Source organism: Cherax quadricarinatus, chromosome 28 (assembly GCF_038502225.1).
Source record: "Cherax quadricarinatus isolate ZL_2023a chromosome 28, ASM3850222v1, whole genome shotgun sequence".
Classification (NCBI taxonomy): domain Eukaryota; kingdom Metazoa; phylum Arthropoda; class Malacostraca; order Decapoda; family Parastacidae; genus Cherax; species Cherax quadricarinatus.
Window position 1 is genome coordinate 2,380,371 of NC_091319.1, and position 15,913 is coordinate 2,396,283.

A 15,913-nucleotide genomic window follows, 5' to 3' on the forward strand; every position below is an offset into this window, starting at 1 on the left:
GAAAGACTGATTATCTTAAACTCCTCCTCATCTTCCACCGTTCTCTGCACTGGCCTAAGGAAGCCACTGGTTGGCGAAATATTTCCAGAATAAAGTTACCCAAGTTTTGCACAAGTGTCTCATATATTAACTCGTCAGTTTTCTAAGCCAATTAATACAAATGACTGGTCATGTTATAATGTTGTCTGTTAAGGGTCACTGTCATGGACATCAAGAGGATTGTTGAAAAAAAATCATCATATTATTATGGTAGCACTATACAATGGGATTGGCAGACGCCTAGTTTTGAAAGTTCTCAAATCAAAAACTCAAGACTCAAGAAGTTCTGTTCCAAAGAACTTCTCCAGGCTGAGGGACTGACAATCTCAAATCTACGACTTCAAGGGTGTTGGACTGATTACATCGTCTTCACATCTCTACTGCTCCCGCCTACTTTCTGTACTCGACTGAAGAAGCCTACTGTGTAGGCGAAACGTTTCGAAATAAAGTTGCCTAAATGTTGCCTATGTGTCTTATCTACCAACGTGTGCAACAGTTGGGTATCTTTATTGATGAAACGTTTCGCCTTCACAGTAGACTTCTTCAGTCAAATATATAGGGAGCAGTAGAAATGAAGTAGAGATGATGTAATTAGTCCATCAACCTTGGAGAAAAGGCGTTTGACGTGGTCAGTCCCTCAGCCTGGAGAAGAGTTTATCCCAATGAAGAATTTGCAGCCTGACTATTCCTGCGTTTCTTATTTCTGTGTCTCATGGAACTCTAGAAGATTCGTGACACCGGACTTGTACTCTCCGAAATCACGCAGGTTTCTTTGACGAAGTCTCCAAGTGTTCCAACATTCTCTTTCTGTCTTCTCCAGAACTTTGACTATTATTGATGGTGTTCTGTCATGTTCCTTACCCGCCTCTGTTATCATCTTCCTTTCTGCATGACAACTTACAAGATCTGTATGGTAATTTGGAAGATCTGAAGGGTAACTTGGAAGGTTTGAAGGGTAACTTAGACGATCTGAAGAGAAATGAGGAAGATCAGATTGGTAACTTAGAAGATCTGAAGGGTAGCTTGGAAGATGTTAAGGGGTAACTTGGGAAGTAGAGCACACGAACATAATAAAAAAAAGAAAGTGCAGATTACGAAGCATCTGTCTGGCTTACGTTCCAAGGAGCATAGTTCGAGGGACTTGATGCGCTCCCACTAATTTAGCTGCTTGACTGAATTTATACTGGCTGTGTGTTCGATGACGGTGTATTGTGGGGTAACTGACTCTGTTTTTCTGGAGGGCCAGTCTCGTGACTCTGAAGGTGAGGAGTGGCAGTCTGGTATGTTATTGTGCTGGGCAGTAGGCTGGGGAACGTAGCATTATTATTATTATTACAATCAAGGGGGAAGCGCTAAACCCGGAGGATTATACAGCGCCTGGGGGGGTATGTGGAAGGCATTCAGGCTTAATTTGGGGAACTGGAGCATAGATCCAATTCCCTAAATCAAGAGCCCCTCACCAACATCAAGGAACCTTCCTTGAGGGGGGGGGAACGTAGCAGCTCTGGGGTGATTTGTGAAGCCTGGAGGTGATGTGTGAAGCCTGGGGTCAAGAATTTCCGGGTCCCACGCTTTAAATGTGCTGACTAAAAATAAAACCTTGTGTATTTATTAATATATAGCAACCAGGCATTGTAAAGGTTTCAGAACCCCATGGAGAAGCTTGTGGGTGATTGTGAACAGGGAGGAGGGTTGACTGTGGGCAGGATGGAGGGTTTATTGTGGGCAGGATGGAGGGTTAATTGTGGGGAGCGAAGGGAAAAGCAGTGAGAGGAGGCACGTCTTTCCCTACACTCCCCTGTCCCCCCCCCACAGGCTGTTCCAGCAATGGGACACAGAAACAAGTGGCCACAATTGGAAGTTGAAGACTCAGACGAGTCAGAAATGTTAAGAAGTATTTCTTTAGTCATAGAGTTGTCAGGAAGTGGAATATTCTGGCAAGCGATGTAGTGAAGGCAGGAACCATACATAGTTTTAAGACGAGGTATGATAAAGTTCATGGAGCAGGGAGAGAGAGGACCTAGTAGCGTTCAGTGAAGAGACGGGGCCAGGAGCTGTCTCGACCTTTGCAACTACAAATAGGTGAGTACACACACTCCTGCCCACCCACACACACTCCTGTCCTCCCACACAATCCCCTCCTAACCTGGAGGGGATGGGAGGGCGGCAGGAGGGAAGGTTGCATTGTGGAAGTATGGATTAAGTAGCTGGGGTAACCCAGCCTGCTGCAGGTGCGGTGTGTAACCCAGCCTGTTGTAGGTGTGGCTGTGTAACCCAGCTTACTGCAGGTGTTTCGTAACCCAGGCTGCTGCAGGTGTGGCTGGGTAACCCAGCCTGCTGCAGGTGTGGCTGGGTAACCCAGCCTGCTGCAGGTGTGGCTGGGTAACCCAGCCTGCTGCAGGTGTGGCTGGGTAACCCAGCCTGCTGCAGGTGTGGCTGTGTAACCCAGTCTTCTGCAGGTGTGGCTGTGTAACCCAGTCTTCTGCAGGTGTAGCTGTGTAGCCCAGCCTCTGCTGCAGGTGTGGCAGAGTAACCCAACCTGCTGCAGGTGTGGCTGGTCAACCCAGTCTGCTGCAGATGTGGCTGGGTAACCCAGCCTACTGCAGGTGTGGCTGGAGCAACACAGCCTCTGTTGCATGTGTGGCTGGAGTAACCCAGCTTGCTGCAGGTGTGGCTGGGTAATTAAGCCTGTTGCAGGTGTGACTGGGTAATCCAGCCTGCTGCAGGTGTGGCTAGGTAACCCAGCCTGCTGCAGGTGTGGCTAGGTAACCCAGCCTGCTGCAGGTGTAACTGGGTTACCGAGCTGCAGTGTGGCAGTGGCTGTATATATGCCACGTGTAGTGTAACACTGGCAGTATATATGCCACGTGTAGTGTAACACTGGCAATATATATGCCACGTGTAATGTAACACTGGCAGAATATATGCCACGTGTAGTGTAACACTGGCAGAATATATGCCACGTGTAGTGTAACACTGGCAGAATATATGCCACGTGTAGTGTAACACTGGCAGAATATATGCCACGTGTAGTGTAACACTGGCAGAATATATGCCACGTGTAGTGTAACACTGGCAGAATATATGCCACGTGTGGTGTAACATTGGCAGTATATATGCCACGTGTAGTGTAACACTGGCAGCATATATGCCACGTGTAGTGTAACACTGGCAATATATATGCCGCGTGTAATGTAACACTGACAGCATATATGCCACGTGTAGTGTAACACTGGCAGCATATATGCCACGTGTAGTGTAACACTGGCAATATATATGCCGCGTGTAATGTAACACTGACAGCATATATGCCACGTGTAGTGTAACACTGGCAGCATATATGCCACGTGTAGTGTAACACTGGCAATATATATGCCACGTGTAACGTAACACTGGCAGCATATATGCCACGTGTAATGTAACACTGGCAGCATATATGCCACGTGTAATGTAACACTGGCAGCATATATGCCACGTGTAATGTAACACTGGCAGTATATATGCCACGTGTAATGTAACACTGGCAGCATATATGCCACGTGTAATGTAACACTGGCAGCATATATGCCACGTGTAATGTAACACTGGCAGCATATATGCCACGTGTAATGTAACACTGGCAGTATATATGCCACGTGTAATGTAACACTGGCAGTATATATGCCACGTGTGATGTGACACTGATAGTGTATATAACACGTGTAGTGTGACTGGCAGTGTATATACCGTGTTCATGACTATCCTCATTAACACTATTGAAGTTATAAAATATTCGTATTGAACCCGGTAATACGAACTCATTATAACCTAAATCGTTATTTACTTTTATTGTTGTTTTGTATTATGTTAGAGAAGCGCTAAAGCAGTAAGGATTATACAGCGTCTGGAGAATGGGAAGTAGTCATGTTTGATCTGAGGATGGGAAGATGAGCTCCATTTCTTCAAATCAAGAGCCTTACATCAGCATTGAGGCTCTTGTTTCTCCTTTATAAAGAGTATTAATGGTAGTAGTAGTGGTTATTGTAGTCGTAGTGTTAGGCGTAGCATCTTCAAGTCTATACATTCTTTGCTTACTGTAGTGTATGTGTTTTATCCCAGTGTACGTATCTTATCTCCGTGTACGTTTCTTAAAACGATTAATTGTTTCAGGTTTTGCTGCCGGAGGGTGGGTAGAGAGCCTTCTGCTTGACTTCACTGGAACAGAGAATAGCAGCTTGAAAAATCGTAGTTTAGGTTTTCTCAGAAACTAACATCAGTGTAAATAATAAGCTCTCTCTCTCTCTCTCTCTCTCTCTCTCTCTCTCTCTCTCTCTCTCTCTCAAGTAGCTAGTTACCACCAGTTTTGGTCCTGTGGTGACACCATATGTTTCACTATCTATGGTGCTGTGTGGTGCTGCTTCTTATAATGACTGTTGTAGTTCTTTTCCCCACTCTGGCCAGGCACTTAGCACCCTCCAGCCATGGTATTCGCTTTTTTTTGTTAATGTTTATGATGTTAAAACTTACTTTCTGACTCTGGAGAGGCATTGAACATAGTCCTTTGATGTTTTGTTAGTGCTTGCTTGCAGATAGAGCCACAAGACACTGCGTATTTTCGTCTCCTTCTGAGATCTTATGAAGATGGTCTCAGATGAAGCTGGAAATATGCTCACATTTTTTATATCGTGTTTCTGTCTGCATTAGAGTTTTTTCCTCAGTCCATTGACAGATGTCCACTAGTCTTCAATTTTTCGTAGAGGTTAATTGGCCTACTCTGGGCCACGAATTGCGCACCATTGACGTTATTTTCTTTTGTTATTGTACATGGGGGGGGGTTGTGGTATGTTGTCAGACACCGGCAGGGCATTGAGTGCCTCCTGGGCATGATATTTTGTTTTATTAATGTTACCTGGCGAAGAAACTAGCGTTCTGCGTTTTTTTTTTTCAACTGTTTCGCCAACCTAGATAAGAAAGGTTGGCGAAAAAACGTATTTCAGTGTATTGCCAGTTTTGCCAGATTTAATAGTTTAAAGGTTCAACGGGTCACTTACGTAAGCTGGTCACTTGTATAAGCTGGTCACTTCAATCAGCTGGTCGCTTCAATCAGCTGGTCTCAGCAGGGTAGCTGGGGGTAAACAAGTGAGTTGCTATACACCACTTTCTTCACTCGTCCACAACCACCTGGGTGTGAGGAGTGTGCCAGTTCGCCGCTATAGTTAATGGACACGCAGAGAGAAGGAAGGCGGAGAGAAAGAAAGAAGAGAAAAAGCACTAGGAAGTAAAGCACAAAATGTCCCCCCCCCCTTGAGTGTTTTTGATGCGTAAGATAGACTATTTCTTCTAGGTTAAAAAACATTCATACAAAAATTCTCATTCCCAAGGCTTTCAAAATGAAAATACAGTCGCCAGATAACGAATCATTGTATTTTGAGCAATTTATTGTTTTTATTTTAATACGCGACTATTTTTTCATGTACGTGTGTACCCAACCTGAACACTAAATCACTGTCTGTGGGAACACGGCACCTGTTTGTCAATACATCTAAATTATTTTTTTAGAATGTGTGTGTGTGTGTGTGTGTGTGTGTGTGTGTGTGTGTGTGTGTGTGTGTGTGTGTGTGACACCACTGTAGTATATATATATATATATATATATTATTTTCATAACTTCAATAAATTTCACTGGGTTATATTTAAATCTATGTTTGGTGTTTACAGGATGGTCCAGTGTTGGCGGAGTCTGATTGTAGTGAAGATGAACTAAAGAACAGTGAGTACCAGAGTTTCTCTTGTTATAACCCACACAACAACATTCTCACTCTTCCAGTCTTCACCCATTGCGAAAATGTCATGAAACTTTACTATATCATTTTTCATTTTAAGTGTAAAAAAAATTATTTTTCGCCATATTTACATATTTTCAACCCTCCCTCTCTCTCTCTCTCTCTCTCTCTCTATATATATATATATATATATATATATATATATATATATATATATATATATATATAGACCAGTTTTACATATTCGGCACGACATATATATATGTATATATATATATATATATGTCGTGCGGAATATGTAAAACTGGTCAATTAGCAAGAACTCATTTAAAATTAAGTCCTTTCTGAAATTTTCTCTTATACGTTTAAAGGTATATTTTTTCATTAATGTTAATGTAAAAATTTATAATTTTGCACTAAAAGAATTTTAGAAAACTTACCTAACCTTATTATAACAAGAACAATTTATATTAGCCTAACCCAACTAAATATATTTTAGATTTGTTTACAGTAATTTAATACGAAACAAACACAGTGAAATATATTTTTTTCGTTAGGTTCAAAATGATTTTGGCGAAATTATTGCATACACAAATTTTCACTTGTCTTATATGGCAAGATGAACGTTGCTATTTAAGCCAAGATCGCAAGTTCTGCCTATTCGGCACGACATATATAATATATATATATATATATATATATATATATATATATATATATATATATATATATATATATATATATATATATATATATCGGCAAAAACGCTCTCACTGAACGTGCTTGCTCGGACTTGATCCTCTTTTCTGCAGGGCTCATGATGTGTTGATTGCAACATGATAGGCCTAGAGCTATCATTCAACTCTCCCTGTGCTTGATTTGCATTATATATATATATATATATATATATATATATATATATATATATATATATATATATATATATATATATATATATATATATTATATATATATAGTATATGTATATTATATATATATATATATATATGTCACGTGAGGTCACAGACCCTGAGCTGTTTTGGGGCATTAGCGTGGACGGTTACAAAGCATGGCTTGCTTCTGCATTATTTTAAAAATTGAGGTTGGAGAGTTGAAGGAGGAGGTCTTGCTTCTCCAGGAGGAGATTAGGAGGCTGAAGGTCCACCTCAATGGGTCTGGGAGAGAGTGTGAGGTGGCTGGAGTTGTGGGGAATGAGGCTTCTAGCAGTGAGGTGCAGTCTGTCTCTCGCTGTGAGGAGGCTGTAGTTGGGGAGGTAGCAACGGCTACCAGCAGTGAGGTGCAGCCCAGCACCTGCTACAAGTGGCGAGTGGTTCACAGTAATGGGAGGCGCATCAGAGTAAGGAAAGTTAAGAGTGAAGATCTGAAGGTAGGAAATCGCTTCTCTGTTCTTCAGGATGAATGTACTTCAGTGGCCAGTGAAGGTAAGGGTACTACTGCTCCTGCTAATGGAGGTAAGTGCATTCTTGTGGTTGGTGACTCTCGGGTAAGATATATTGACCGTGCTTTTTGTAATAGGAATAAGAAGATGAGAGATAGAGCGTGCTTCCCTGGAGCTGGTGTTGGGGACATTGTCAACAGGCTGGATAATATCATGTCAGGTAATGGGAACAAGCCTATTATCTGTCTCAGTGCTGGTGGAAATGATATTGGGAAGGGTAGGAGAGAAGAGCTGCTAGATAAGTACAGGTCAGCTATAGATTTCATTAAGTCTAAGGGAGGGATCCCAATCATATGTAGCATCTTGCCTAGAAGGGGAGTAGGAAATGAATGGTTGTCTAGGGCAATTGGTGTAAATTGCTGGCTAGACAGATACTGCAAGGAACTTGCAATCCCATTCATTGACAACTGGAACAACTTTTATGGCAAACATGATATGTATGCAAGGGATGGGGTACATCTCTCTGGGGCTGGGGTGGTAGCACTTGCAGACTCGATTGAGAAGGCCATTGGTGAAATGCCTATGATTTTAAACTGATAGAAGATAGAGGTATGGATGTGTGTGGGAAACAAGCAGGTTGCAACACTAGGGTTGGAAACAGTAAATGTATAAAAGGCATTCAGCATGAAGTTATAAATAAAAACAATAGATCAGGTCAGCAAACAAAGCGGGACAGCAGAGGGCAGCAAGGGACTAGCTCCCTTAAGGTTTACTATACTAATAGCAGGAGTGTAAGAAATAAGATAGATGAGCTAAGATTAATTGCAAGTGCAGGAAACATAGATATTATTGCTATAACAGAGACCTGGCTCAATCTGAAAGATAGAGAGATGCCCTCTGAATGTCACATACAAGGCTATAAATTATTCCACACTGACAGGGTCAACAGGAAAGGTGGTGGAGTAGCGATGTATGTCAGAGACAATTTAAATTGTTGTGTTAGACAAGATATTAAATTAGAAGCATCAGCCACTGAATCTGTTTGATTACAGCTTCTCGAGGGCCGAGAAAAACTAATTTTGGGTGTGATTTACAGGGCCCCAAATCTTGATAGGGAGTGCAGTAAACTTCTATGGGACGAAATTCGTAAGGCATCTACATACGAAAATGTTGTGCTAATGGGAGATTTCAACTATAGACAGATTGACTGGAGCAATTTGACAGAAAATTTAGAGTCAGGTGACTTTCTTGATACGATCCAGGATTGTTTTTTAAAACAGTTTGTGACAGAGCCAACTAGGGGAAATAACCTCCTTGACTTGGTTCTTGCCAGTAGGGAAACACTAATTAATAATCTTGAGGTTAATGATGAGCTTGGGGAAAGTGATCACAAATCACTCAGTTTTAATATATCATGGAATTCCCCTAATAATGGCAATCAAGTCTCTGTCCCTGACTTCCGCTTGGCTGATTTCATAGGACTGAAAAATTACTTAGGTGGGCTGAACTGGAATGACCTGACTAAGGGTCAGGTAGGTGGTGATGGTTGCCGATATGACGTTTTCCAGGGCATAGTTCTAGCTGTTCAGTCAAATTATGTCCCAAATAGGGAAATCAGATCAAACAAAAATGATCCTAAATGGATGAACAATAGATTAAAATATCTAATTGGTCAAAAGAGAGGCATATATAGGCAAATCAAAAGACGAGAGGGGCAATTAAGAAATCGATATATTCAGTTAAAGAGAGAAATAAAAAAAGGAATTAGAAAAGCAAAAAGAGATTATGAGGTTAAAGTTGCAAGAGATTCGAAGACTAACCCAAAAGGATTCTTTCAGGTATACAGAAGTAAGATCAGGGACAAGATAGGCCCACTCAAAAGTTCCTCGGGTCAGCTCATTGACAGTGATAAGGAAATGTGTAGAAGTTTTAACACATACTTCCTCTCAGTTTTTACACAGGAGGATACCAGCGATATTCCAGAAATGATAAATTATGTGGAACAGGACGATAATAAACTGTGCACGATTAGGGTCACAAGTGACATGGTCCTTAGGCAAATAGATAAATTAAAACCTAACAAATCCCCAGGCCCTGATGAACTGTATACAAGGGTTCTAAAGGAATGTAAAGAGGAGCTTAGCAAACCTTTGGCTAATCTTTTCAACATATCACTACAAACTGGCATGGTGCCAGATAAGTGGAAAATGGCAAATGTGATACCTATTTTCAAAGCAGGTGACAGGTCCTTAGCTTCGAACTATAGACCAATAAGCCTAACCTCCATAGTGGGAAAATTTATGGAATCAATAATTGCCGAGGCAGTTCGTAGCCACCTTGAAAAGCATAAATTAATCAACGAATCTCAGCATGGTTGTACAAAGGGGCGTTCCTGCCTTACGAATTTATTAACTTTTTTCACTAAGGTATTTGAGGAGGTAGATCATGGTAATGAATATGATATTGTGTATATGGACTTCAGTAAGGCTTTTGACAGGGTCCCACATCAGAGACTATTGAGGAAAATTAAGGCACATGGAATAGGAGGAGAAATTTTTTCCTGGATAGAGGCATGGTTGACAAATAGGCAGCAGAGAGTTTGCATAAATGGGGAGAAATCAGAGTGGGGAAGCGTCACGAGCGGTGTTCCACAGGGGTCAGTGTTGGGCCCCCTGCTCTTCACAATATACATAAACGACATAGATGAGGGCATAAAGAGCGACATCAGCAAGTTTGCCGATGACACCAAAATAGGCCGTCGAATTCATTCTGACGAGGACATTAGAGCACTCCAGGAAGATTTTGAGTAGACTGATGCAGTGGTCGGAGAGGTGGCAGATGCAGTTTAATATAGACAAATGCAAAGTTCTAAATGTTGGACAGGACAATAACCATGCCACATATAAACTAAATAATGTAGATCTTAATATTACGGATTGCGAAAAAGATTTAGGAGTTCTGGTTATCAGTAATCTGAAACCAAGACAACAGTGCATAAGTGTTTGCAATAAAGCTAATAGAATCCTTGGCTTCATATCAAGAAGCATAAATAATAGGAGTCCTCAGGTTGTTCTTCAACTCTATACATCCATGGTTAGGCCTTATTTAGATTATGCTGCACAGTTTTGGTCACCGTATTACAGAATGGATATAAATTCTCTGGAAAATGTACAAAGGAGGATGACAAAGTTGATCCCATGTATCAGAAACCTTCCCTATGAGGATAGACTGAGGGCCCTGAATCTGCACTCTCTAGAAAGACGTAGAATTAGGGGGGATATGATTGAGGTGTATAAATGGAAGACAGGAATAAATAAAGGGGATGTAAATAGTGTGCTGAAAATATCTAGCCTAGACAGGACTCGCAGCAATGGTTTTAAGTTGGAAAAATTCAGATTCAGGAAGGATATAGGAAAGTACTGGTTTGGTAATAGAGTTGTGGATGAGTGAAACAAACTCCCAAGTACAGTCCTAGAGGCCAGAACGTTGTGTAGCTTTAAAAATAGGTTGGATAAATACATGAGTGGGTGTGGGTGGGTGTAAGTTGGACCTGATTAGCTTGTGCTACCAGGACGGTTCCCGTGTTCCTCCCTTAAGTCAAGGTGACCTGACCTGACTAGGTTGGGTGCATTGGCTTAAGCCGGTAGGGGACTTGGACCTGCCTCGCATGGGCCAGTAGGCCTGCTGCAGTGTTCCTTCGTTCTTATGTTCTTATATGTATATTACATATTTATATATATATATATATATATATATATATATATATATATATATATATATATATATATATATATATATATATATATATATATATATATATCTATATATATATATATATAAACTTTACTGCAGGTGCAGTAAAGTTCATGACATTGGGAAGGATCTTGAGGATGTCTTCTGAAGGTGTGGATTCCGGAAAATTGAAGGCAGGCATGTTGTTCAGTCGGAGACGGGCGATCTTAACTATGCAGGACAAGCCACGGGGGTGGAAATCTTTAGCTCAAGTACTTTGGCACTTTTCAGTGCGTCATCAGGAGCTGTGCAGTGTTGCAAAGGAGCAACCAAAGCAGGGGGAGAGAGGTCTTAGAGTAGCGTAGGTGTCACCGGCCACAGTTACCCTCCTGATGACGCACTGAGAAGTGTGAAAGTACTTGAGCTAAAGATTTCCACCCCCGTGGCTTGTCCTGCATAGTTAAGATCGCCCGTCTCCGACTGAACAACATGCCTGCCTTCAATTTTCCGGAATCCACACCTTCAGAAGACATCCTCAAGATCCTTCCCAATGTCATGAACTTTACTGCACCTGCAGTAAAGTTATATATATATATATATATATATATATATATATATATATATATATATATATATATATATATATATATATATATATATAATGGCTTGGAAACTATGAACAGGTTAATGAAAGTGTGTTGATACCTGAGGGTCAGTGTGGTTGGTTGGTTGGTTAGTGGGGTTTAAAGCCTATCTGTTACTCGAGGGTATGTGACCCTGTTCACCACTATTCATTAATATACAGTAAAATACATACACCACACGGTGTATGTCTCCTTGTGTTGTGGGGTCAATGTTGGGGTACGTTACAGTGTGGTGTTCCCCCTTCCCTTCCCCTTACCTCCATCTTGTCCCTACACCTCTCCACTCTCCCCTCTCTTCCCCACCTTGTCTGTTCCTCTCTTTGATGGTGCTCTCTGTCTCGGGCTCTCCCCTCGATTCTCTCATTTCAAAACTCTCTCCCCCCGAATTCTCCAATGAGCTCTCTTCAACTCTCTCCTCAATTCTCCCCTGAGCTCTCTTCAACTCTCCCCTCAATTCTCCCCTGAGCTCTCTTCAACTCTTCCCTCACCTCTCTCTCTCTCTCTCTCTCTCTCTCTCTCTCTCTCTCTCTCTCTCTCTCTCTCTCTCTCTCTCTCTCTCTCTCTCTCCATAACATTCTCCTCTGCGTCACTATACCCCCCTCATCACTACCTCCCTCGTCAAGGTGGGTCTCCCCTTGGCCAATGTTACACTCTTTTCCTTCGTCTTCACACCTTCCCCACGTCCTCTCTGCTTTCTCCCCTCTCCTAAGCAACCTCTTCTCCCTCCCTTCTCTTGCTCTCTCCCCTTTACTTACACCTCTCTCTTTCCCTCTCCTTCATACTCCTTTTCCTTTCCACTGGTGTGTCTGCTCTCCCAGGTGGCTCTCTGCTCTCCCAGGTGGTGGCAGGAGTGGCAGCTGGCTCGTCGCTCCTGCTTCCTCACGGTCGATATGGATGGCCTTGTGTGGCCTACCTGGTGGTGGCCCGGAGTGTGGTGTGGACCAATAGTGGCCCGGAGTGTAGTGTGGCCCGTTGATGGTCTAGTGTGTAACGCGGCCAGATATATGTATATAATAGGACACGTGTGTGTATGTGTTAGTTACCATTTTGTCCTAGGCACATGTCGATTAGACACTAGGCCTGTTGTGTGTGTGCGTGTGTGTGTGTGTGTGTGTGTGTGTGTGTGTAGGTGTGTGTGTCTAGGTGTAGGTGTGTGTGTGTAGGTGTGTGCGGGTGTGTGTAGGAATGTGTGTGCGTGTAGGTGTGTGTGTGTAGGTGTGTGTGTGTGTGTGTGTGTGTGTAGGTGTGTGTGTGTGTGTGTGTAGGTGTGTGTATGTAGATGTGTGTGTGTGTATGTGTGCGTGTGTGTGTGTAGGTGTGTGCGGGTGTGTGCAGGGGTGTGTGTAGGAATGTGTGTGCGTGTAGGTGTGTGTGTGTAGGTGTGTGTGTGTGTGTGTGTGTGTGTAGGTGTGTGTGTGTGTGTGTAGGTGTGTGTATGTAGATGTGTGTGTGTGTATGTGTGTGTGCGTGTGTGTGTGTGTCTGTGTGTTAGTTACCGCTAGTTACCACTTTGTCTTAGGCACATGTCGATTAGACACTAGGACTGTGTGTGTGTTTGTGTATGTGTGTGTGTGTGTGTAGTGTGTAGTGTGTGTGTGTAGTGTGTAGTGTGTGTGTGTGTGTCTAGTGTGTGTGTGTGTAGGTGTGTGTGTATGTAGGTGTGTGTGTGTGTATGTGTGTGTGTGTGTGTCTGTGTGTGTGTATCTGTGTGTGTCTGTGTGTTAGTTACCACTAGTTACCATTTTGTCTTAGGCACATGTCGATTAGACACTAGGCCTGTGTGTGTGTGTGTGTGTAGTGTGTGTGTGTGTGTGTGTGTGTAGTGTGTGTGTGTGTGTGTGTGTGTGTGTGTAGTGTGTAGCGTGTGTGTGTGTAGTGTGTGTGTGTATCTAGTGTGTGTCTAGTGTGTGTGTGTGTGTGTCTAGTGTGTGTGTGTAGTGCGTGTGTGTGTAGTGTGTGTGTGTGTAGTGTGTGTGTGTGTAGTGTGTGTGTGTGTAGTGTGTGTGTGTGTGTGTGTGTGTAGTGTGTGTGTGTAGTGTGTGTGTGTGTCTGTCTGTGTGTGTGTTTTGTGTGTGTGTGTGTTGTGTGTGTGTGTGTGTGTTGTGTGTGTGTGTGTGTGTTGTGTGTGTGTGTGTGTAGTGTGTGTGTGTGTGTGTGTAGTGAGTGTGTGAGTAGTGAGTGTGTGTGTGTGTGTGTGGTGTGTATTTATATATATATATATATATATATATATATATATATATATATATATATATATATATTAGGACACGTCGAAAAAATTAGTATTAATTATAAAATTTAATATTTCTCTTATATTTTTAATGATCCGTATTTGGAACGTTCATCAAAGTGATTATATTTTTTTGAACTATATTTATATTCCATTTAATGAGTAAGTTTGGTTTATTAATGTCTCTGGACCCAGTGATTAAGAGAAGCACGATTACATAGCCTGTTTGTGGGTGGTAATGTGTCATGTACATGTAATGTGCAACATCTGGGTATCTATATTTGTAGACGTTTCGCCATCCAGTGGCTTTATCAGCGCAATACGGACATAATGTGAACAGTGTAGAATTATATATAAAAGACGAGGTGATCAGTCAGCCTTGGAGTTGAAGAGCACCGGAGTCTTGAAGATACTGGAGCACAGTCTTGGAGCTCCATAACTGTGCTTCAGTATCTTCAAGACTATGGTGCTCTTCAACGCCAAGGCTGAGGGACTGATCACCTCATCTTTTGTATATAATTCCACATTTTTCAGATTGTCCTTGTATTGATAAAGCCACTGGATGGCGAAACGTCTACAATAAAGATACCCAGATGTTGCGCATGTGTCTAATTCTTCAATGATGTGATGAGTGAGAAGTCGATTAACAGCTTCATTAGCGTGATTAGTGTTCCCTGTAGATTGTTTAGTTACTTGGGTAATGCTGGTAGTAAATCATGCACTGACTTTAAGGAAGAATGGTGGTGGAGGGTGCACTGGGATGGGTGGAGGGAGAAGGTGGAGAGGAAGTAGTGGAGGTCGATAGGGAAAGAGGTGGAGGAAGGAGTGTCAGGAAGCAGGGCGGGCTGGGTTTAGTATCAGGAGTCAGCACAGCGTCAGCAAGGGTCAGTGAGCATCAGCAGCAACCCAGGTCAACCAAGAAACACAGTACACCAACACTATCAGGTTGAGAGCTTCTCTCATTGTGTGTGATCTCAGGTCTATTAAGTTACCCAGGCTCCTGTGCTAAGTTAGGTCAGGTTACTCTCCTTTAAACACATGCTGCTACAGTCTCTACTGTACTTTCAACCCCCCTTTCTCTCTCTCTCTCTCTCTCTCTCTCTCTCTCTCCCCCTTACAATTCAGAATAAAACTGAATCACCCACAACCAGGAAACAATAACACCGATGTCCTTTGCACTGCTGTATTTAAATGTACTCTCGTATGGTTCTATCCCCCTCTACACAATTGAAGTACAATGGAATACATAAGAGTACAAGGGAGCACACTGTACACATGGGAATACGTGAAGTCTAGAGAGTATATTGGAAAGGAAGATAGCACATCGCGGCCTAAGAATTAAGTAGTGTGCAACCTCTACTTCAATCTAGGACTCTAGGTAATTGATTCGAGGCTGGAATTGGTTCTTCCCAGAGGCTTGAATTGGTTCTTCCCAGAGGCTTGAATTGGTTCTTACCAGAGGTACCTGTACCCCATAGGGGTACAGAATAAAAACAAAGCTAGGGGTACGAGACTGAACAGACGAATTGAACACCTCCATCCAAGAAAGAAGAATGCATTTGATCACTACAATAGAAAAGTTGTTGGTCTTCGCTGAAAAAAACACCAATTTGGGCAAATAACATTTGGAAAGGGTAGTTTCCTAATGTTTCTTCACTCGATGAGACTGCTGGTGTGGAAGAAGAACTGTCCATATGCAGGAACTGATTCAGTGTTACCCAGGTTACTTTCACCACTGAGAGGTTTCTGTGGCTCAGAGACGGATAGAGAGATCATTAATTTTTGTATCTGGATTCCCTAACTAGCAGTGATATAATGATTGTAAATTTTTATTCAGTGGTAATAAGATATATTTTGAGATTGTATTCCTTACTCTACTGTTTACAACAATTATTCGAAGCAATTGTAGAATACGAAATGACTAATATTTCTAGTAATGTAACAGTGTTAAGTGGGGTCTGACAAAGACCCGTTGTAACCTCTGTAATCCTGCTTTTTGCGCTGCCGCTCACAGGATGAGCATGGGATACACAGTAAACTAGCAGCTCATGCGGCACACCTAAACTAAATAATGAAAAGCTGATCTTGTTGAACTGGACGCTAATGT

At 42.2% G+C, this 15,913-nt stretch overlaps 1 protein-coding gene across 5 annotated transcripts in view; it reads left to right on the forward strand.

Moving 5' to 3' along the window:
- Nucleotides 1–15,913, forward strand: part of LOC128693217 (nucleolar protein 4) — a 244,205-nt gene that overhangs the window by 200,595 nt on the left and 27,697 nt on the right. For all 5 annotated transcript variants that reach the window (XM_053782719.2, XM_053782722.2, XM_070089311.1 and 2 more), the window contains one exon: nt 5,737–5,788. In XM_053782719.2, coding sequence (XP_053638694.1) covers nt 5,737–5,788 — 52 coding nt within the window. The remainder of the gene's footprint in view (nt 1–5,736; nt 5,789–15,913) is intronic.